At 36.6% G+C, this 21,863-nt stretch overlaps 5 protein-coding genes and 1 long non-coding RNA gene across 10 annotated transcripts; 4 read left to right on the forward strand and 2 right to left on the reverse strand.

The window, feature by feature from the left end:
- Window positions 1-566: 566 nt before the first annotated feature.
- On the forward strand, window positions 567-14,335 carry LOC149692174 (uncharacterized). Its single transcript, XM_089867847.1, has 5 exons — window positions 567-751; window positions 909-991; window positions 4,979-5,068; window positions 11,231-13,831; window positions 13,895-14,335. Exons 1-5 carry the CDS (start codon window positions 664-666, stop codon window positions 14,087-14,089), a joined length of 3,057 nt encoding a protein of 1,018 aa, XP_089723973.1. The 5' UTR covers window positions 567-663; the 3' UTR covers window positions 14,090-14,335.
- On the forward strand, window positions 2,734-4,223 carry LOC149692175 (uncharacterized). Of its 3 annotated transcripts, XM_089868808.1 has the most exons (3): window positions 2,736-3,126; window positions 3,205-3,408; window positions 3,475-4,223. In XM_089868808.1, exons 1-3 carry the CDS (start codon window positions 3,030-3,032, stop codon window positions 3,516-3,518), a joined length of 345 nt encoding a protein of 114 aa, XP_089724934.1. In that variant the 5' UTR covers window positions 2,736-3,029; the 3' UTR covers window positions 3,519-4,223. The 3 variants fall into 3 exon arrangements, 2 of the variants coding, with proteins under 2 accessions (XP_089724934.1, XP_089724933.1); XR_016382906.1 differs by having other exon boundaries at window positions 2,734-3,126; window positions 3,180-4,223; XM_089868807.1 differs by having other exon boundaries at window positions 2,741-3,126; window positions 3,205-4,223.
- Window positions 14,336-14,341: 6 nt separating the features above from the next.
- Mthfs (methenyltetrahydrofolate synthetase) lies at window positions 14,342-15,883 on the reverse strand. Its single transcript, XM_089867857.1, has 4 exons — window positions 15,687-15,883; window positions 15,050-15,183; window positions 14,716-14,843; window positions 14,342-14,647 (listed from the first exon to the last, which is right to left on the reverse strand). Exons 1-4 carry the CDS (start codon window positions 15,813-15,815, stop codon window positions 14,424-14,426), a joined length of 615 nt encoding a protein of 204 aa, XP_089723983.1. The 5' UTR covers window positions 15,816-15,883; the 3' UTR covers window positions 14,342-14,423.
- A 272-nt stretch (window positions 15,884-16,155) lies between these two features.
- On the forward strand, window positions 16,156-19,111 carry LOC149692177 (G kinase-anchoring protein 1-like). Of its 2 annotated transcripts, none has more exons than XM_089867854.1 (10): window positions 16,156-16,601; window positions 16,683-16,875; window positions 16,946-17,074; window positions 17,161-17,241; window positions 17,311-17,500; window positions 17,945-18,156; window positions 18,242-18,305; window positions 18,398-18,468; window positions 18,572-18,646; window positions 18,808-19,111. In XM_089867854.1, the coding sequence occupies exons 2-10, from the start codon at window positions 16,714-16,716 to the stop codon at window positions 18,847-18,849; spliced, it is 1,026 nt and encodes a 341-aa protein (XP_089723980.1). In that variant the 5' UTR covers window positions 16,156-16,601; window positions 16,683-16,713; the 3' UTR covers window positions 18,850-19,111. The 2 variants fall into 2 exon arrangements, with proteins under 2 accessions (XP_089723980.1, XP_089723979.1); XM_089867853.1 differs by having other exon boundaries at window positions 16,159-16,601; window positions 16,695-16,875.
- Window positions 19,112-19,230: 119 nt separating this feature from the next.
- On the forward strand, window positions 19,231-21,659 carry LOC149692178 (dual oxidase maturation factor 1-like). The gene is made up of 8 exons (XM_089867851.1): window positions 19,231-19,787; window positions 19,853-19,910; window positions 19,974-20,204; window positions 20,269-20,634; window positions 20,702-20,818; window positions 20,880-20,977; window positions 21,044-21,222; window positions 21,289-21,659. Exons 1-8 carry the CDS (start codon window positions 19,629-19,631, stop codon window positions 21,374-21,376), a joined length of 1,296 nt encoding a protein of 431 aa, XP_089723977.1. The 5' UTR covers window positions 19,231-19,628; the 3' UTR covers window positions 21,377-21,659.
- LOC149692179 (uncharacterized) lies at window positions 21,054-21,861 on the reverse strand. 2 transcript variants are annotated; one of them, XR_016382642.1, is made up of 4 exons: window positions 21,661-21,861; window positions 21,426-21,515; window positions 21,253-21,353; window positions 21,054-21,177 (listed from the first exon to the last, which is right to left on the reverse strand). It is a non-coding gene; the product is annotated as an uncharacterized LOC149692179 (long non-coding RNA). The 2 variants fall into 2 exon arrangements; XR_016382641.1 differs by having other exon boundaries at window positions 21,253-21,515.
- Between the last annotated feature and the right edge of the window lie 2 nt (window positions 21,862-21,863).

The raw sequence follows: 21,863 nt of genomic DNA on the forward strand, positions 1-21,863 counted from the left end.
AAATAAAACTGTCAATCAGTTTGATTACGAAAATAGTTCATTAATAAACAGAATAATTAAGATAAAATGTACCCCCAAACGCGTGAAACCATAAAAACCACGGGATAATTAACTTACTCATAGTTTTCATAATTAAAAGACGAAATGAAACGAATCAGACAACCGCGAGGGCGTTCGTCCTTCATCATTGCCTCTCGGCATATTTAACTTGTATATATAAATTGCATTTAAAAATGGCCAATATGGTTCACTGAATATTGGCATTAGCCAAGCGGTTTTCTTATTGTCCTGGCCTAAATAATACTCTCCACCACAAGCCAAGCCACCCCTAAGTTAAGTTCGTTTCACCTCACCATTTTCATTCTAACACCAACCAAGCAAGCAACCAAATCATACCAAACATTCGCTCAGTCATTTCGAACAAAAGCTTCTCCTATGAATGATTTAAAAAAATAATAATAAGTAGAAATAGAATTTATTTCCGGAACATAATTTAATTAAACTAAAATTCAGTTTTTCCCCCCCAAACTCTTTAAGAAGCGTTAACCTTTAAAGTGAATTATTTAGTTAGTTTTTGAACCCTAAGCTCGATAGATATGAATCAAAAATTTGGAATCGTAGAGATGGGTGATTTCTCTTCTTCTTCCGATTATCGCGTTAAAAATGGTGAAACCTCGAGTGCGTGATGTACGCGAAATTTACCGTCGTCAAAACCTGGATTTAAAGTTTCGAAATCGACATTACCGTGGCAGTAAGATATAATACGAGATTCTTTTCGATATATCATTTTCAATACGTTATTAATTATAAATCTATTCAACCAACCCCCTTTTCTTCAACTTTAAATCCTTCTTTTCCCCCCCGTATCTTTTTATATTTTTTTTTTCTGTATGGAATAACTTTGGCAGATTGGAGAAGGTCGCCCGGTGTTCCAAATTTTCTCAACTCTTTTCTCCAACGTAACCGTATATTATATAGTATTTCGCCAAAGGTGGGTAACTGTTATAGATAATAATAATAGATATTCATTAGTTGAAGTAAATTTTCGTTCAGGTGAAACTTTACGTGATAAAGCTATATTTTCTCAGTTTTAGAAACACGTTTAAATTTCAAAGTTTATGAAAAATGTTGTTAGGTACGAGTATAATAATAGAGTTAAGTTAAGCGTACGTCTATGGTAAATTGGGGGTTAGCTAGATGTAATTCAGGAGGGTGTTTATTGTTTACTAGTATAACTATCAAATGTACATAGACAATTCGTGAAATAACGTTTTCTCCACTTGGGAAACATTAGATACTGCGAACTAAATTGGCTTAAGAAATTTCCTCCTTCAGTTCTTAACTTAAACCGTGCTTCAGTGTTGCCAGTTCTTTGTCAGGGCATCTCCTGCACGTTTGGAACAGAATGAATGATCTGAATCGAACAGAATACTACAAGCTTTTCAGTCTGTTGTAGTAGATAGCGGTAGAATCGCGCTCACAAATGAGTACTGGCCAAGGGCGTGCCAACTACGGGGGCAGCGGGGGCGAAAGCCCCCGCTCAAATTTTCAACTCTATGGGACTTTAACATTAGGCAGCCATTTTGCCCCCGCTCCAGTAGAACATTTTAGCTCATGTTGGCACGCCCCTGGTACTGGCAACCATTGTCCACAGAGATAGCTATCTCAAAAGTATTGATGTGACGTCACCCATGCTATTTGTCCATGGAACCAAAGCGGTACCAAACATGGTAGCCTACTGTCAAAACTAAGCCCGTGACGTCACAACTAAGGTAGCTCTATTGATGGGTTGAAATGCTTCCAGAGGCTTTGAATGTTTTACCTCAATTAAGTTACTTCTAATAAACTTAATTTTTCTTACTTTTTGATATATATATAAATGTAAAAATACCCCTCGGGACGTGTCTCTCAATCTTTCCCCTCTCTCTCTCACTCTTTCTCTTAGTCTATAGGATAAGCAAAACAATCATGCACTTTGTGAAGAAAGCATGAAATTTTGCACAATGACAAATAAGGGTATTCCTAATTAATTCGAGATTAGAGCCCACCTCTAACTCATCTGTGACATTTGTGACAAGCTTTCAAAAGTCCCCATAATGACATATATATTTGAAATCTGAAATTTATGAAATTCCCCAAACTTCGATGCAGAGCGAAAGCCGCTTCGCCGGGACTGGCTAGAGGCATTTCCATAGGGGCCGTCTCTAAAGCGAAAACATACGCAATTTATGCAGCCTTAACGGATAGATATATTTTCTTAAAGCAATGGAATGTACAAAATTTTGATTTTTAATACTTAAAAGAGACAAATTTAAATGCATTTTAAGTAGCCCTCTTTCAATATTTTTCTTTTTCAATTATTTATTTTTTTTTTAATTCTTTTTCACATCCGCCACATTTACAAAGTGCGGTGCAAGGTAAATTTGCTTTGACGCATTTGCACTTGCCATGACAACCAATTGTCAACCATGTTGGTTGCCATTCTATGGTATTATCTGGTTGAACCAGTTTGGTCCACCCAAAGTCAGACGGGTCCGGTAGATCCGGCTGTTTTTCCAATGTCTGCCCCAAATGTGCCCACGCTGAAAAGCCACTCGAAGCACGTGTTGTAGCAACGCGTCTGCCGAAGGTGGTATGTTATCAATGTCACGATTTTTTTGTGTGAATAAGGTTTTTCTTGCTTGGTTGACTTTTTCGTCAGAACTACACCGATCATACGTTAGTATCACAAATCTCCCTATAGTTGGGAAAATTTTTTTAACGGCCGTTATAGAAGGCCTTCTAGATATGGCTTGTAAAGCGGGAGTTGGTTCTTTAAATACATTCCAAGTTGACCACGCGATTTCCAAAAACCAACTTCAAATAGCGGCCATGAAGAATGATCGAAATTTATTTTCAAGACTATGGCCGTATGGGCGATCTAGAAGATTTTTTTTCGACACGAAAACCAACCTTGCCCACCTTCATTGTCGGATAATGGTGTCATACGCTTCGGTACCAAGTCTGACCTAACGCATTGCTTAGAAGATATGTTGACAGACGACGACGATATCACTACAACATTCGAATCTGATTTGATCGTACTCCATGGTGCTGTGATTGTCTATATCATCAAACCAGGCAACGGTAAAACGTTCTCTGATTACGCAACTATATTTTAAAAATACATACGTTCCCAGTTCATCGGTTCCGTTCGCCGTGTAGATGTCGTCTTTGACGTGTACCTGAATGGCAGCCTTAAAGGGGAGCGTGGTAAGGGATTGAGAGTTAGGGTTGAAGGTAGAAAAGATTTGCCACGCAATTGGCCAGAATTTCTAAGGCACGAAGAAAACAAGAAGGAATTGTTTGCATTTTTAAGTCAAAAGGTTGTCGCGTCTCAGTTTCCAGGAGCCATATTCGTCACAAATGGTGAAAACGTAATTTGCTTTGTTGAAGGCAATTTCGGAGACATTTCTCCTTGTTTTCACGAGGTAGCAGATACGAGGATGCTCCTTCATGTTTTGGACGGCGTGAAGTAAGGACATAGATCCATTTTGATTAGAACCGTGGATACTGATGTCTTGGTTCTAAGCGTCTCACTGGCACATATTACTGGCGTTCGTTACATAGACGCAACACGTTACGCTTACAAAATAGGAAAAGACAAATGCGAGGCGATGCCATCCACGCTCTCACAGGATGTGATACCACCTCACATTTTAACGGAAAAGGAAAGAAAACCGCGTGGTCAACTTGGAATGTATTTAAAGAACTAACTCCCGCTTTATCTAGAAGGCCTTCTATAACGGCCGTTAAATAAATTTTTCCAACTATAGGGAGATTTGTGATACTAACGTATGATCGGTGTAGTTCTGACGAAAAAGTCAACCAAGCAAGAAAAACCTTATTCACACAAAAAAATCGTGACATTGAAAACATACCACCTTCGGCAGACGCGTTGCTACAACACGTGCTTCGAGTGGCTTTTCAGGGTGGGCACATTTTGGGCAGACATTGGAAAAACAGCCGGATCTACCGGACCCGTCTGACTTTGGGTGGACCAAACTGGTTCAACCAGATAATACCATAGAATGGCAACCAACATGGTTGACAATTCCACCAGCCGCAGAAGCTTGTCGCGAAATGATAAAATGTGGGTGCCTAAAAGGTTGTCATGGCAAGTGCAAATGCGTCAAAGCAAATTTACCTTGCACCGCACTTTGTAAATGTGGCGGATGTGAAAAAGAATTTAAAAAAATAAATAATTGAAAAAGAAAAATATTGAAAGAGGGCTACTTAAAATGCATTTAAATTTGTCTCCTTTAAGTATTAAAAATCAAAATTTTGTACATTCTCGATATTTTATATAATTCCATTGCTTTAAGAAAATATATCTATCCGTTAAGGCTGCATAAATTGCGTATGTTTTCGCTTTAGAGACGGCCCCTATGAAAATGCCTCTAGCCAGTCCCGGCGAAGCGGCTTTCGCTCTGCATCGAAGTTTGGGGAATTTCATAAATTTCAGATTTCAAATATATGTCATTATGGGGACTTTTGAAAGCTTGTCACAAATGTCACGGATGAGTTAGAGGTGGGCTCTAATCTCGAATTAATTAGGAATACCCTTATTTATCATTGTGCAAAGTTTCATGCTTTCTTCACAAAGTGCATGATTCCATATAAATTTGTCGTTTATCCTCTAGACTACGTTACGTTAAACGTTTTTTAAGAATTAGAAAATGAACGTGGGTAAGGGGGAAAACTTTTAGAAAGTGGAGTAGTTACAGACGAGAACGGAGGTCGGATATGGGCGCGACTATCAAGTAACTCTCTCACAGCACCGGTAAATTTAGAAGAAAGAGAAAAAATAAAACATTTTAGAATAATTCTCGCGCTCGGGCCAGGCCTTCTGGCGCTTAAAACCCCCATTTTTATTATTATTATTCCTTTCTTTTTCTTGATTATTCCTTTAAAATAAAAACTATTTGATAAAATTCAGATCGCAAAGATTCGGTGGAGAAGGAATGGGCGCCATTCCCGTCCTGCAAAACGAAATGGAAAAGGGCAACGCGAGTATTACGATGATAACGTAAGTTTCCAATTTCAATTTGATATCATTTAAATTTCTATATATTTTCGCGCCATTGTTATGCTGGACTCGCCCTTGTTTATTATAAAGGGTTTCACCCCTCCTTCATTATACGTCACACCTTCGTGTACTGAACTTAATCTCTCCCCCCTTTAGAAAATAATCGAGATTAACAGTTTTATTCGAAAATTCGTGAAGTTTAAAGGGAGGGTCAAATGACAGATTTAAAAAAATAGTTTTTTTTTGCGATTACCGCCCCTTGAATGGATTGCTTCTCTGTGATAACAGAACTTAATGTTTAAACGCAACCGCGAATGTTACGTGTTTGACACAATGATTATTAGTTAACCTTTAAATTGAGCGAAGGTCAAACTTTCATGGATAAGTGGAATTTTTCGTGATTTAACTTATATATCCTTTTGAGGTGAACTTGAAAATAACTCGAAACTTGTACCGTACTTAATTTTAAGTGATGTTGAAGGTTAAAATTAGTAGAATTAAATAAGGTTATTTGTTATTTGGGTTAGGGTTTTACTGTTTTTAAGCAATTTCACTTAATAATACTAATTCTGATTAGTGAAAAGGTTGTTACGGAATTAAATGCAGGCAAAAACTTAAAAGTGTAAATTAAGTGTTGTTGGATTTCTACACGGTACAATGTAAGTAAATTGTAAAGATAATATTTTAGTAAATAATACGATATCTCTTTATCGATCCTTTAAAAAAACTTATTGAAAGCGTGGAATGATGGTATGGATAACGATACCCATGTAACAATTGTCCAATTTGTTTTTGATTGATGTTTAAAATATGAACTAGTATCTCGGCATCTCATTGAATAGCCATAGAAAATATGATACAAAACATTACATTGGATTGGAGCTCAATAGGAACGGGGTCTCGTTAGGTCAAACCAGTTGATATTAAACAACTTACAACGACCTCCGCCTTTTTTCCTTTAAATGCCAGTTTTTAAACAATTGGCCCTGAACTAGTATACTATACAACAAGATGAGTGTGAAAAGAAGTTGTTTCCTTCTTCCTTATTTCAATGAACTCTTAATCTTAACAAGGGGTAGCAAGTTTTAAAAATTAATTTTAATTAAGTATTGGGTGTCATCTTTCGACTAAACTTGTATGTTGAAACATTATATGGGTCTAGTTCGCATCTAAGAAACATCGTAAAGGGGGTTTTAAACGTTCCCTCAGTGTTGTCAGGGCATTGGTGAGTCAAGAGATTGCAGAGTGAATGGCTAGCAGTTCAATTTCACTCAGTACTTTACTCACAGAGGATCTGACAACACTGCACTGAATTTTTATACGAGAGTGAACCGCCCCTCGGTTGTCATTGAACGTGTAATATCAGCTATTTCCTTCCCAGTTCGATTATAAATTCAACCGAAAGTACGGTCGTTAGCTTGTTTACTTTATGGATAAAATATTATACGTATCATAGATAGCATCAATATTTATATATAATTTAACCAATAAATGTTTAATCTGAAATATTTGTTAATTTTGACAAGAAGTACACGTACGGTTTGAGCCAAAACCCGTTTTAGTAGCTCTGTAAAAATTTTAGCTTTATATACTTGATTAATGTCGGTTGAACTAAGTAAGGAGGAACGTTTGCGCGGTTTACACGTTCAAAACATGTTTACAATCAAGTAAAATTATACTGAAACCCCAAAGAACACAGGTGCCTCTTTGTTAACATGTAGAATGATATTCATAATTTATTTTTTTAAAGTTAGGCATGTGTACAGGAAAAAAACAGAGCTAAAATGAATGATTATTCATTAATTTTTTTAAAAAGAAAATGAGACTATACGTATATAAAAACCAGATTGGAAAAATTTTAAGGTGGCAGTTTTAGCCCAGGAAAAAAATTATTAACTAGGAATTTTAGACAAACATTTAACTACAAGGCCGTTCGTTCGTTGATTGAAATTAAGAAAAAAAAAACTTTAAAATGAAATAGCCGGGTTTTAAAAACCCGCCCAAAAACTTTCATCTATCCTAGATTCTTAGCTCTAGTGAAAACGCCATGTTTTTAAACCAATATCGAGTATTTTAATAATCAAGTAAATAAGATTTAAATTGTGTGGCTCACAAATTAAACTTTTCGCAAAAAAAATTAAAATTTACATCGAAATACAAAAGTTCAAACGAATCAGACCTAAATATGTGTATCTCGTTTCTCCAAACGTTTCTTGAAAAACGATCACTTTCCTTATCAAATCCATATAATCTATCAATGTCCCAATAGCGCAATAATAAGCTTTCATTGTTGAAAGAGAAAGGAGGCCTAGCAAAATCCCAAAATCTCAAAATTTACTGCAGATATCCCCTTTCTCTTCTCCCTCCTCCCCAGTAAAAAGAATTTAATAAAAAAATCGGGGCGCGCTTTAACAAAGAAACTGTGCAGTGCATACACCATTTTAAGAGTATTATAAAACCACGCCTAACAAGCCTTAACTATCTTAACACTTCATTACAGTTTAGTACACAGTCTAAGGTTAATCTGAGCTAAAAATCACCACCAAGTCTCCCGCGCGTCTCGAGTTCAGCCAAGTGTGTAAAAATTAAAATGAAAAAATGAAATTTATTTTTCATTTTTTTTGTTTCTCGAGCAAATCTCCGAATCGTGAGATTACTTACTAAAGGCATGAGAATGAATGTATTGTAACACGCGAAAAAATATTGCACAGTTCCGACGTAGCTATCACCATTGAAAAAATATTACTTTCATGATTCCTTAGTTGATAGTATAAATTCCTTATACTGACTTAGGTGTGTGTGGGTAATAAAATAGGTATGGTCAAATAAGGTTTGGCGCAGTGGCTATCTGGGTATGGGTGTGGTGCCGTGCCGACCGATAGCCTCAATAATGAAATAACCAACCGTTATACGTTTACATTGTAATTAATGTATTTCTTATAATTTCGAAATTAACCGTATAAAACCCTGCCGGGGTCTTTTAAGTGTTTAGAAAACCAGAAAAATCGTCCCCTTTTTATGAAAGAAAATTAAAAATAATTTTACCTTGAATCCATTACAGACGCATTAGGGCAGCTATACAAAGCTGAAAACCAGATTCTAAACCGTCTTGTAATCTTGACTTTCAATAAAACTATAGTAATTTAAAACAATATAAATATAATTCCTTTGTTCAATTAAAACGTAAAAAGGGGCTTTTAAAGATAACAACGCGATAATTAAAATAGTTTAACTTAATGAGTCTTCATTAAAGACACTATACACTTCTTAAAGTTCAACGCTTTTCACGAAATGACTGCCCAGATAATACAAAAATAATTTGACTAATTATTTAATTTATTTTTTTAAATTAAAGGGGTGCTTTATTATAATTATAAGGTTCTGTTTTGGAGACACTGAAAATTAGGTCTTCAACTTTTTGGGGAATTTTTAAAAGTTGTTTTTTAAACGCCTTATTGCTAAAATATTGCGTAACGGGAGGGTTGCGGTCAAATTTTTAAATTCATAACGGTTTAAATTATATTTTATTCTGTCCATTCTTTTCTTATATCACGTCTAGGTCGTATTAAGTTTTTATTTTTTAAATATCGTGACGTATTTTTTTTTTAAATTTGAAACAATTTTGGTCTAGTTTCAATGTGGGAAAGGGTTAACGTTTAGACCTCGTCTATGTCGAGTCAAATTACCATATTGAAAATAAAAACAAATTTAGGCCTAGAGGTATTGAAGTTAAGAAATCAAAATTTGACTTGAGGTGCCTCGATAAATAAATTAACGATGAATAAATTAAGAAAAAAAAATGGTTCCGAATTAGAGTTAGATTAAGTTACCCGCATGTTTTTTGTACTAATGGTTACAGAAATATGTTTGGCTTAATTAGTTTATAAGAGGTATTACAAATAAAATGAATTTAACAGCGTGATTTCGAGTTTCAAAACGTTAATTAAAACTTCATTACGCTGCTAGAAGCAAGACCCATTTAAAATTAAATAAATTCTATAGATGCCCTACGCTGTGTTTAGTTAACATAATAATGAACCCACCTATGGCTCTTCATAATTTTTCTGGCGCAAACTGTGATGGTACTGAGGGGGTCATCCAGAAAAAACCCTCTTCCTTTTTAAACCTAAACTTATGTACCAAATATTAAAATAATTGTTAAACAAAATTTTAAAAACTATCATTAAAATAATAATGGCGTAAAAACTTAAGACCGCTCTTTCTCGCAATTAAAAATATGTTGCATTTTAAAATATTATTATTTTTTTCATACACAAGAAAAAAATGCATAACCTAAATTTCCATATTTTACCACACGCTCCTTTGCGAAACCTAAAAAAAATAAAAATTTTATGATACGGTGAATTAGAAGTATTATCGTATATTGTACACCGGGAGTGTTAATTAAGTTAAACCTGATTTTTAAAGCCATCAATTTTATAGTAAAGAAATTTTTAAATGATGGCATAAGGTCTAAGTTTTAAGAATTATAATTCTTACTTTACAAGGAATGTAGGTTAAAATGAACCAAATAAGTAACGCTCATAAAACAACTAATTTGTTTCTGAGAAATGTCACGTAAGCCATGAAGTAAAGAAAGAATAAAAAAATAGGCATTTATTTATACGAGATGATATGTAGCACTATTTCCAAGGTTATAGTTTAGACATTTGCGTGAATTGCCTTAGGAAAACACATATATCTGTAGGTAATGAGTTGCAAAATTGAAAAGGCGCAAAATCATATTGGAAAAACAGGTTTTTATATGGAAGGGAAACTCTTTCCAAAGCTGTAACTTGGCGAAATTAATTCCGTTATATAGGTGAAGTGAAACATTGCGACGTTTAATTGGTCGAATTGAACTGAAACGAAGGGGGACTTCACTTCACCCTTTTTCGTTTCAATCATATTTTTTCTATACATAGGGGTAAATTCACTCGAGGCCACACTGTGACTTAAGATACAAAATTCCCCCATGGCAAAAGCTTCAAAGACAAAAAGGAAAGCGAGCCCTCTTAACGTTTTTTCCTTAACCCGAGCCGTACGTAACACGCATGCCTACCGTTAATTGTCAAGGACGTCTGTATAACGGATAAAATTTAATAGTTTAAATAATAGCCTAAAGACACGTTTCGTATGTCGTCGTTTGTTAGTTCTAAAACCCTACATTAAATCCATTAAATTATGATGGACGATTTATTTCATATCTGTTGTTAAAAATTATTTACTCCCCAATTCTTAGAATAGTTGGGAGAAATGTTTACGCGAAAACACAACACATAATTTAAAAGTATTAACAGTTTCTAAGGATAAATTATATCTTGATTATAATTATTATTAACAGCGTTTAATTTAAAAGATTCATAATCAAAGTTCCGGTATACAGTTTGACTCGGATAATTACTATTGTTGTCTTGTTTCTAGACGAATTTAATTTACCAAAATACGAAGATATCAAGCAGCTGTTAGTTAGATAAAGGGGATGTCTTCCATCCCACCTTTTCCGTTTTTATACCGCCGGTAATTTAAGGAAAGAATTGGGTCAAAAATAAAAAGTGAAAAGTGTCTCTTAGCGATGTCGTTATAGTTGGGATATCTGAGAACGTGTTTAGCATTTCGATGATCAAAATCTTCCAATAAAAATCTACGTTCCACTAGAGATATACATTTACCAACGGCTACGACCGTAGGTAGTTAGGTTACAAAACCAGAAACGGATAAATATATTTTTTTTTTCGTTATCAAACATTAAAAATGAAAGTTACGACGAGAGTCTTATTTCCCCGCCTGACTTACGTATAACAGAAACAAATAAGGGGTATAAGAACAGGTTAAACTAGTTTTCGATTCAGAGAAAAGTGTTTTAACTACGGTCTACATTAAACCCTTCGATGTTTCCCAATTAAACTCTGTAGTCAGACATATAGAGTATAGTGAAACAAAAGAAAGCCCGATTTCTTAACATTCAAATATTTATTTAACGGGGCAAAAGCCGGGATGGTCTTTTTAAATAAGCTGACTTTATTTGTTCCAGTTTGGGAACAAGGTTGCGAATTATAAAGACATTTGAAACGACAACTACTCTTCCCAATTAGTTCATGATTTTTAGTCGCGGTTGCGAAAACTAATCTCAATTTTATATTGAAAATTATGTTTCCGTAGCGGCCGAGCGGTTCGGATATGTTGAAGGTGATTCTAAATCACTGGCAGAATCAGAGGCACAGGCCCCAATCAACCCTGCCGATCTTGACGCCGTCCGACGAAGAAACAGTCACCAAAGTCAACCCTATCTTCGACGACGATCGAGAAGAAAGCGAGGCATCTTTACCATCCGATACACCATCATCCACGGAAGAACCTGAACCCGAAACTTCACCCAAGAAGGAATCGAGTCCGGTTGCGCAAAGCGTTACAAACAAAGCGCTTAATCGACCCAGAGTCGAGTTCACCACAAACGGTTTCGACTCTCTCGATTCTCGGGACGATCCCGTTGGCGCGTTCGTGACCGACGTGGTGGCTGAAGTCCACCGACCGGACACGACCAGTTTACCGCGAACCCTGGCTCCGAATAAAGAAGACGACGAAGGCGCGATTGCCGACAACGCCAACGCCATTAACGACTCTGATCCCACGGAATACTTTAACCAGGCTCGTAGAACGTCGGGACAAGCCAGTTTCTTGCATAATAGTTACCATCACTTGAAGGAGTTGTCAGTGCTTAGGCGCAAGGACAAAGAACCCAGAACTAGTATCTTCAATTTCACAAATAAACTATCGTCCCAAAACGAAGTGGTTAATAAAGACGCTAGTGCCGCGCTCGAGTCGGTAACACTAACGGACAAAGAAGATGGTGCGAAAAAGGAAGATACCCCTGTGACAACGCATGATAAAGTGAAACCATCAACCAGTTCTGATATTCCCGAGAACACTTACAGCGAACCATTACCTAAAATTAATAATACGGATACCCAACTTCCGTCGACATCTCAAAATACTCAAAACTCTGAAGAACCTCTACGTGACAACAACGGTAGCCAAGAAACAGCCGCCAACGTTCCTCCTCCGCCACCCCTTCCACCTTTGCCGTCCAAGGTCGACAAATCTACTTATACCAGTACTCCTATTACTAGCTCGGTTTTAACCGAGAAAGCCGCCAACCTGGGGAACGACGTGAAGAAACCAGAACCGCTCTCGCACGCGGAAATACTCAAGCAAGCCATGATGAGTCACAACAATAACTTAAAACCGTCCGAAATAGCCAAAAGAGAAAAGGAATCCCGAGCAGCAGCTGCGAGAGAACGAGGAGATATACTACCCAACAAAACGGGCAATGTCCAAACCAAAGTGGAGGGTAGCCCACCCAACAAAACTACTAATGTCCAAACAAAAGTGGAAAGTACACCACCCAAAATCGTGCCTAAAGCTAATCCCGCAACTAACTTTAAAAAACCTCCACAAATGACTTTCCCGAAACCGCCTCCCGTGGAAGACGTCCAAGAAACACCAGGAAGAAATTCCCGACTCAATACCGGCGACGATAGTCCTCCTCCCGATGAAGAAATCAGCGTTTCAGCCGCAAAACCTAAACCTAACGACAACACGGAAGTCAAGAAACCAATCGAAACCGAAGTTAAAAGACAAAACACAGAAACGGAGGTCAAGAGGCCCTTGGAAACAGAAATCAAGAAGCCCATGGAAACTGAGATCAAGAGGAACGTGGAATCGGAAGTCAAGACGGTTCGCACCAATAGTATAACTCGAGCGGAGAATAGCCATTCGGTGGAAGCGCGTAGAGATAGTCGTCAAAAAACAGTGCCTAAGAATATGCCTTGTAATAAATGCGACCGCCTACATGACCCTAGTGAGCCTTGCCCCACAACGGCTGGTCCTAAAACGAAGAAAGGCGTTACTAGGGGAGATCAAATAGGCTCCGATGAAGGGAATGGATCCAGCGGTAACACATCAGGAGGTAGTTCTTCGTTACCAGGTCCTTCCAAACACAGATCCGAAGGCGACGGAGGTAGCAGAGAAAAGAGACCAAAAAGTCCACATATATGTCCTCACTGTTTTATGTATGGCAGACGTTCCATGAGGCACAAGAGACCTCCCGAATTAAGCAAATACGACGACTACTACTTGAACGCGATCCACGGTTCGCGAAGCTATAGATTCTCCGCCGATTCCTTGTCCGATTTTTCCACGGACCCTTATGATCGTCACTTTCACCCTTGGGTTGGTCGCAAATACCGTCGTAAAAACGAGCGTCCCTTCAGCCGCCAACGAGGTAGCGGCGGTTTCCGATCACCTCCTGAAGGCTCCACGCTAGGTACGGACGAATTTGATGAAGATTATTTGGATAAGTTTCCTGGTCAGAGAAGGAGACGTTTTTCATGGGGTTCCTGTTCATGCGATCAGTGTAGTGAAGCCAGTTCCTTTATCTTCGAAAGGAGACCCAAGTCGTTCGGGGAGGCTGACGAAGACAAGATGAGGAGTATGAGAGGGAAAGGAAAGTGGCATCCGTCAGGGTGTACTTGCGGACACACAGCGCATAATGGTAGGCGAGTCAAATTCGAGGAAAAGTCCAATGGGACGGCGAAACCGACGCCAGAAGACAAGGAAGGGGCGCCCACTACCTCTACTGCTAAAGAGGGTGAGGACCCAAGCGAAATTACAAAGGACGATGACTCAAAGGTTGAAGAAAAAGAAGGTGAGGAGAAGAAACATGTTGAAAAAGAAGGGACCAAAAAGAATGGACAACTTAAAGTAAGTCATACACGTCAATCTACATTGTTCAGATATTTTAAATCTAAAATTTAAAATTTTCAGGGAATACTAAACGGATACCCGCAATACCCTTGGGAAATCGAAGACTGGGAACTATATATGCAGAAACGATATATAGTTCGAAGAAGGAGACGCGCCTTGTACATGGGTATCTTTGCCTTAGTTTTCATCGTCATAATAGGAATGGCAGTTGGGCTAGTCATGGTGTGGCTAAGAAGATCGGCTCCATCTCAATAAAAACCTTAAAATAATACTAATTACTATCCCTATGACGCGGGATAGCCCCGCTTATAAGTATGGTTCCTATACTGTTTGATATTTTATATATATATAAAAAATGATAGGGACCACGAACTGTCCGCGATATCCAAAATAAAACAGTGCCATTACCGCTAAGACATTCTCTCAAATCAAAATGGCGATGAATTAAAGTACTACGAATCTTTTTGTTATTATATTTCCTTATGTTATTTAAAATTTTCAAAAATATATTTTTTTACAAAATGAAAATGTATTTATTTCAAAAATGTATTGTTATTATAAACAGTAACTGATATTTTTGCTTCTGGAATTACTCATCAGGATGGAGGACTTCGTCGACGACGAAATCATTTTCGTCAGTGGGTACATTTGGCAAAATCTGTTCCAAAAAGGCTAAACCGATGGTGTATGGTCTACCATTTGGATCATGCATGCATCGATCCACATATATGTCGTAATAACCTTTACCCCTGCCCAATCGCAAGCCTTTTTTAGTAAAGGCCAATCCTGGCACTAACATCAAATCCAAACCACCTGAACAAGGCATCACCCCCCCAATTAATGATCAAATGCCTTGGTATTAATCTCAAAAAAACCACAACCTGAGACTAAGGCCTCCTCCCTGTGATCTTCTTGAGCTGGCTGCTTGATTCGCCACGCGGTTTCAGGCAATTTATCATAATCAGCCATGCTATAGAGTTTAACCATATCCATCCTTTGACTCTCCTCGCTAAAGGCGTGGTATAGTCATTTTTAAAAATGGCGCCAATATTTGAATTCGTAGTTTTCAGACTAGGAGGATTGATACCATCTACACAGGAGGCCAGACTACTTGGCGGAAAAATTGCAGTATCAAGTAGCTTTGTCTCCTGGTGTAAAATGTATCAATCATCCTAGTCCGGAAACTATGTATAAGCGTGCAATGGCTAAGCCTACTCGTATTTCGGAATGTAGCATTCTTTTCCAGTTTTAAATATGTGTTCTAAAACTGGTATTGTTGATATCTCTTGTTTGGTACTGAGATAAACTGATATCCGACGTGATCCGAGAAACCGCTCGTTTTTAAACAACTAGAAGCACATGTGTTTTGTTATTATACTTTAGGCCTTGGCTTAATGGACGCATGCATTATAGATTAGGACAATTCAAGCGTTATAATAAACTGAAACACAGGCTCTAGTTTCTTCCTTCGAGTGCTTACAGAAAAGTGATAAGTAATCTACTGCCCGACAAGAGAGACACGGTTATCTCCCACTCCCACCAAAAGTTTATAGGATTTTTCGATTACCGACTCCGGGAATTGAGATAATCTCAAATTGAACCTATTGAGTTCTAATGCTTAGCAGTTGGGACGTGACAACACCATGACCTTGATAATTTTATTGCGCGTCACACTATAGTTACTATTTTAACATAAATTATTTAGTAAAAGTGCTTAAATTGCAATTTAACACGAAAAAATTGGAATTACGTTAGCATCAGCTAAGCCTTGGCAAAACGCCTTACTTAAAGTGGCATGTTGTAAAAAAACAACACACAAGCTGAATAAATGTGACTAATCAAATAATCATACCTTTTCCAACACTAAACGGGATTGCCTATGACATTCATGCCCCGCCATATTAGCTAACTTTCTTTTAATTTCATTTCTCATCGCTTCTTTCGCGGAACGAAGAGCAGTACTTGCAGCAGATGACGCCATTTTGAAATAAAATAAATTCCTGCGCAGCGTGACTAGCGTCACTTGTCTGAAGTTTTCTCACGCTGCTTCATATCTATCATCACAACAAGGATAACTGTCAAGTCCACGAATATAACCATACTTGGCATAGAATAAGCCGCTTAGGAATCAATACACCATTAAACCCAAAGTTCTTTGATTAAACCCCCATCATCCTTGGTTAAACAACGCGGCTTCACCCCCTAGTGTCTATCCATAATATTTCCGATATTTTATATTAGTTATTCGGCTTCATCCGCTAGGGAATGCAGAACGAATTTTCTAGGTTTAGTTTCGTCCCATAGCAGTAATTAATTCGGAATCAAAAAGAACGCGTACGGCTAGGTATGTTGTAATAAACCAAACTTACTGTGTGAGACTGATCGCGTACAAGTTCAGCTTCAAATTTATTAGAAGCCGCGTGTGTATAAAATTTTAAACTGTTATTTCTTGCATTATCCAATGAAAAGGAAGAGTACATCTGACAACGCCCACATTCTTGCATAATTAGTAAACAAACCAAGGCATTGGCCATTGAATCTAGTCAGACTAGATTCTGGACATCTGGAATTTCCCCATCTCAAAAGTCAAGACCGGACTTGTCCATACTCCATAGTTATTTTTGTTCCCATAAAAACTTTTTAAGTTTTAATTAAACAAAGATAAAAGGTTAAAGGTATCAAAGTAAACAATTTCCATCAGTAAATCTAAGCTGCCAAAGCCAACAGTTTAAAGATATTAATTGAAAGCCAAGTTCCAGTTTCACATGTAAGTTTAGTTTTCCCTCAGTTCAATGAACTTCCAATTATCAAAACGGCAATTGCAGATGAGATAACTTACCTATATTAGACAAACTTATAGATTATATAACAACATCAACATGGCTGTTGCATTTTCCTCGAGATTTTCTGTTTTACAAATTGAGGATGACTTATCTGATAGCGATACTAAAAAGGTTAGCAAGAAGGGTAACAACCAGGCTTCGTTAGCCCAATCTAAGAACAAGAAAAAGAAGAAAATACCTGTTAATGAATCAGCCCAGGTAAACTTAATGTTGCCCCCAAAGAAAAATTAATTATTCAAACTATAAAATCAAAAATAAAAAAAAATAGCTTCAGAGTCTTTTCATCGGAACGGCCAAACAAAAAAATAAATCAAACGCAGCATCAGTGCCTAGTAATAAAAATGTCCCTAAACCTAAGGAAGAACAGTGGGAAGAATGGAAACAAAGTGATGATAAAGTACTAGTCATTAAAATTGTTTCATTAATAAGTTAATTAAATTAAATTAAATTAAATTGCTTAATATAATTAATCCTTTTAATTAGTTTGTTACCGATGCTTATCAACAAGATTTAGAAAAAGCTCTCTTATTAAGTAAAATGGAAGTCGAGGAAGCGAAAAAATTAGTAATTAATCTAATTTAATTTTGGGTTGAAGAGAATATTTATATTAATGTTAAATTTAACATTCTTTAGCGTATAGCAGCTGGTGAAAATGACACAGAGAAACAATCAAGCGGGGACCAAACAAAAAGGAAGAAAAAGTCTAGTTCAAAAAAGGAAAAGTCAGCTACTACGTTAAGTTTAGAACAGTTTCAAAATTTATTACCTTCTCAATTGGAAGGTGTCTTAACAAATAATATACCATTAAGTGAATCTCCTCAAGGTTAATTTAATAATATAATTAATATCAGAAGTGAGATGAGACTAGAAGTGAAGGGCCAGTCTAGCATTGATAGTAGATCCTGGCACTAGTGAACAAATTTGAGGATTTTATGCCACCGCTTCCCACGCGCTAAAACTAGAGAGAAAAAAATTGGTCGAGTTCCAAAAACATTTCCTACCCCCTTCCCCTCAACCTAAAGCCGCGGAACACGGACGCGGGTGCTTGAATCTAGTTCGGCCGTCTACCACCGCGAGCGTCTCACGTTTTGGAGGGAAAATTCTGAAACCGCCACCAGAGGGCCAACCGTTCTTGTGTTATCAAGAATATTCACTTTTGCCGAGTGAAGAATTTTGTTAGCTCAGTACTTCTGGTCTCATCTCACTTCTGTTATTATGAATTGTAATTAAATACAACCCTAACCTTTATAAACTCTCCCCTTAAAAGATTCTAGAAAGATATCGCTCTCAGAAACTGACTTTTTTGACAAAATTGACGAAGATGTTAATAAAATAGTTAAAAATGAAGATAAGAAAGATGCCTATAAAAGAAACGAACCTTTTATAGCTCATCACGCTCGGAGTTTAGAGTTAAAGGATGTTTTGGAACAAAAACAGAAGTTTATTGATGAGTTACAATCAGAAAATAAACAACTGAAGGTTAATTACTATAATTAATTAATATTATTAAGCTTAATATTTAACTTTATTTATTTTTGTGTAATTTAATTTTTTAATTTAACAGACTCATCTTGAAGCTGCCAAACAAAGAAATATTAAACTGTATAATATTTTGGCTCAAGGAGAAAGTATGATATAGATTAATTTAATATCATTAATTAATTAGAAAAGTGATTAATTCTAATTAAATTAAATTAAATTAATTATTTTTATTTTTTAGTTAAAGAAAAAGCTAAAATATTAATACAAGTTGATGAGTTACAACAAATTAAAGATGAACTAGCTAAAGAAGTAAAGAAAATTAATTAATTATTAATTCTTGGTTAATAGGGATAATTAATTAATTAAGTAATTAAATTTAATTTAATTTAATTTAATTAACCTTTCATTTCAGGTCAGTGATTTAAGCATAGCTTTAGAACAAGAAAGATCTAAAGTGCATCAATTGCAATCTGAGCTCAAAAAGCAGGTAAATTATAAGGAAAATTAAAATTAAAAGATTTCCGTAATTAAAAAAATTATAGGTTAATTAATAATTAATTTTTTGTTTAATGAAATCATGGTAAAATTAAAAATTGGCTCATTAAAATTATAAATTAAAAGAGAGGGCGTTTATTTATTTCATCATAGGGTGCGAAGAAAGATTCAAAAGAAGCCAAAGGGAGTTTGTAGACCAAAATTCCTCTAACTAAAACCAAAACCATAAAAACAAAACACCCGTTCATTTTTGCATTTAATTTTTTATTATTGAAAGTGTACCTGAAAAACGACTAACTATATTCGTTTGGAATAATTATAAAATTTTAGGGATTTCTTTTTCATTCTTTTCAAAACTTGCATCCGAGAAATGTAATCGTCAATTAACATTTTCCACTTAATAATATGTTTTTATATGAATAAAAAATGTACAAGCTGTACAAATTTTGCAAATTATTTGGTTTGGATGTTTGCTTATTCTAATCTGCATGAATAATTAAAAGTTACTAAGGTTAACAATATTTAAAATCAAAGAAAACTCGTCATAACATCCTACTCTGGTTGTATTTGTTAACTGATAGGCAAATCCCATATATTTATAAACAAGTTGGGTTGGGAGTGTTAAAGGTTTCACTCAACCGGGTGGGAGGGGGGAGTTTCTACCCCATTTCCTACAAGTACATACATGCATTACATCCCGAACCGAAACAGGACGCTAACTGATATGCTGTATCCCATATATTTATGAACAAGCTGGTCAGGGAGTGTTAAAGGTTTCACTCAAACGATAGGGGGGAAGTTTCCACGCCAGTTCCTACAAGCACATACATACATTACATTACATCCTGAACCGAATCCGGACGCGTCAACTTCCGTTTTACATTTACACAATTTGAAGGAACTGAGTAACTGATATTTTTATCACAAGTTATTGAGGTTTCGACGGTTATAGTCAAAAGATATTTTCTGAAAGTATGGCCTATAACGCGTTTCGCGTGGAGGGTTACCCTACTTTGTATCCTGACAATAAATCTCCAGTGTTTGAAGACATTCTAATCTATGGACTTATCTTCTGTTTCTGCATTTTGGGATTCTCTTTCTTGGTTATCATACCAGGAGTTCGAGGAATTCAGGTAACCTGATTAAGGCTTGAAAAAAATCTGTCCTACGCGGGTTTTAATTTGAAGACATTACTTAGCGACTTTATGTGACCATCCGGGTTTTTACCAGTCTTTTCATTGGCGCGTTCATATTAGGTAAGTATACCATGCCAGTAATGTTCCCAAATGCTGAAGGTAAAATTGACGCAACAAATTTAGTGTCCAATTTTGGACAACAATGGGAGGTTGCTCGTATAAAGCATACAGCCACGCAATATAAGGCATTTACGAATAAAGAAATCAACGCAAGTATCACAGTTGGAATTGGGTTGAGAAACGTCAATATCACCCTTTTGGGCATTCCGGTGAAGCAACTCAATGAAACCATTAATTATAACGAAAGGTTTTCGTGGGAATGGGCACAAGGCCGGAATGGGTTTGGACCTCAAGGTAGAAAGCATATTGTTTAGGAGTTCATCTATAAGTTATATATTCATAAGTAAGGACATTGTAGCGGGACAAATTCAAAGAGATTTTCGGGCAGCCCAAGTCAAGGGTTTACCCTATCCAATCTTGTGGATTGCCGAGTACTTTACATTCGATGGTGAGGGGATGAGGTACGGGAGACATTACAGAACAGCGGGATGGTATTCGCACATTATGATGTGGTTGGCATTCTCTTTATGGGTTCTGTCAAATATTCTGTTCATGATGGTCGTACGATACGGGGCCTTTTACCTCTTCCTGACCGGATGTTCGCTTCTAATTGCTAACATACTTTTCGCGAGTATACGCAATTTCTTGCCACTAAAAATACCATTCGACGGTGGGGTTATCGAATTCAAATACGGATGGTCCTTCTACTTAACCCTATTTACTGGTAAGTTGACAGGCCCTCTCACCCATTGTGCCGGTTAGTAAATTAAAGTGGTTGGTACACGGTACAGGGTTATTATGCGTCGTTCTGGGCATAGTGACCTTCTTATTGGATCACAGAGAACCTGACTTCATAGCGACCTTTTTTGGACTAGATGTCCTGCAAGACTATGAAGAATTTTATGCTGGTATGTAGCATACTTTAGGCATTAACTGGGCTGGTAAATTGTCATCAGACATTTAATTTAGACCCTGGCGATTTGGGAATTAGAAAAGATAATCCCAGTACCTCGACAAATTTACAAGAAGATAACCGTGGCAATCTGGAAACTACGCCGGAAACACCGGTATATATCCAACTTAATTTCGACACAGACTGTTCCTTCTAAAATCATTATCTATTTCTCAATCAGGAAGTGTATGGTTTGAGGAAACGGACGTTTTCTGTGCGTCTTCAAAAACAACCATTCCGGGGTCCCGTCAGCGGAAACCCATCCGCTCCAACACCCACAGTTCCACCCAGAACTCGAGCTTTTAATAACCAAATCTACGACGATGATGAACCATGTTACGAGAATTTGGCATTGCATAGGTATATGGGGTTAATAAATCGAACTTTAACCTTGTCTAATGATAATCCTTTTATAAAAATTAACAGTATTAATCCAATTCGCGAAGAAGATGAGGGCCAGATGAGTAACAAGATTAATGCGGATGACTACACTACCATTTTAATGGACAAGTGAAGAGTTACCATTATTCCGTCACAGAAGGTTTAAAGTAAAATCATCTTACCTTTCATATATTAGACGATTCCTTCGTTAGGCTTAGTTAACGTCTTTGATATGCGCATACTGATACACTTCGCCTGACAACTCACAAGAACTGAAATGACAGAATATGGAAATAACAAAAAAAAAAAATGCCCATCTACGTTTTCAGTCAATAAAAAAAATCGCTCTCTGAACCAAGGCCTAATTTTATAAAAAGCTAAATTAAGAAGATAAATAAATCAATTAAAAACACTTACCCGCATCTGTTTGCTTTCATAACAATTATTTCTATGGAGTAAATATAATTATATAGTCAGTTAAGTATTAACCAACCAACCTTATACCCACGTGGTTTGTAGTTATTTGAAAATCCCGCCAAAACTGTACACCGTAGGAAGACAAAACATAACCTTTATAAACCCAAATCAAAATATAAGCCTAAAAATCAAAGCATTACCGT

This window comes from Phalangium opilio, unplaced genomic scaffold (assembly GCF_054372755.1).
Source record: "Phalangium opilio isolate 3A_F unplaced genomic scaffold, DU_Popi_V2 ptg000024l_1, whole genome shotgun sequence".
Lineage (NCBI taxonomy): Eukaryota > Metazoa > Arthropoda > Arachnida > Opiliones > Phalangiidae > Phalangium > Phalangium opilio.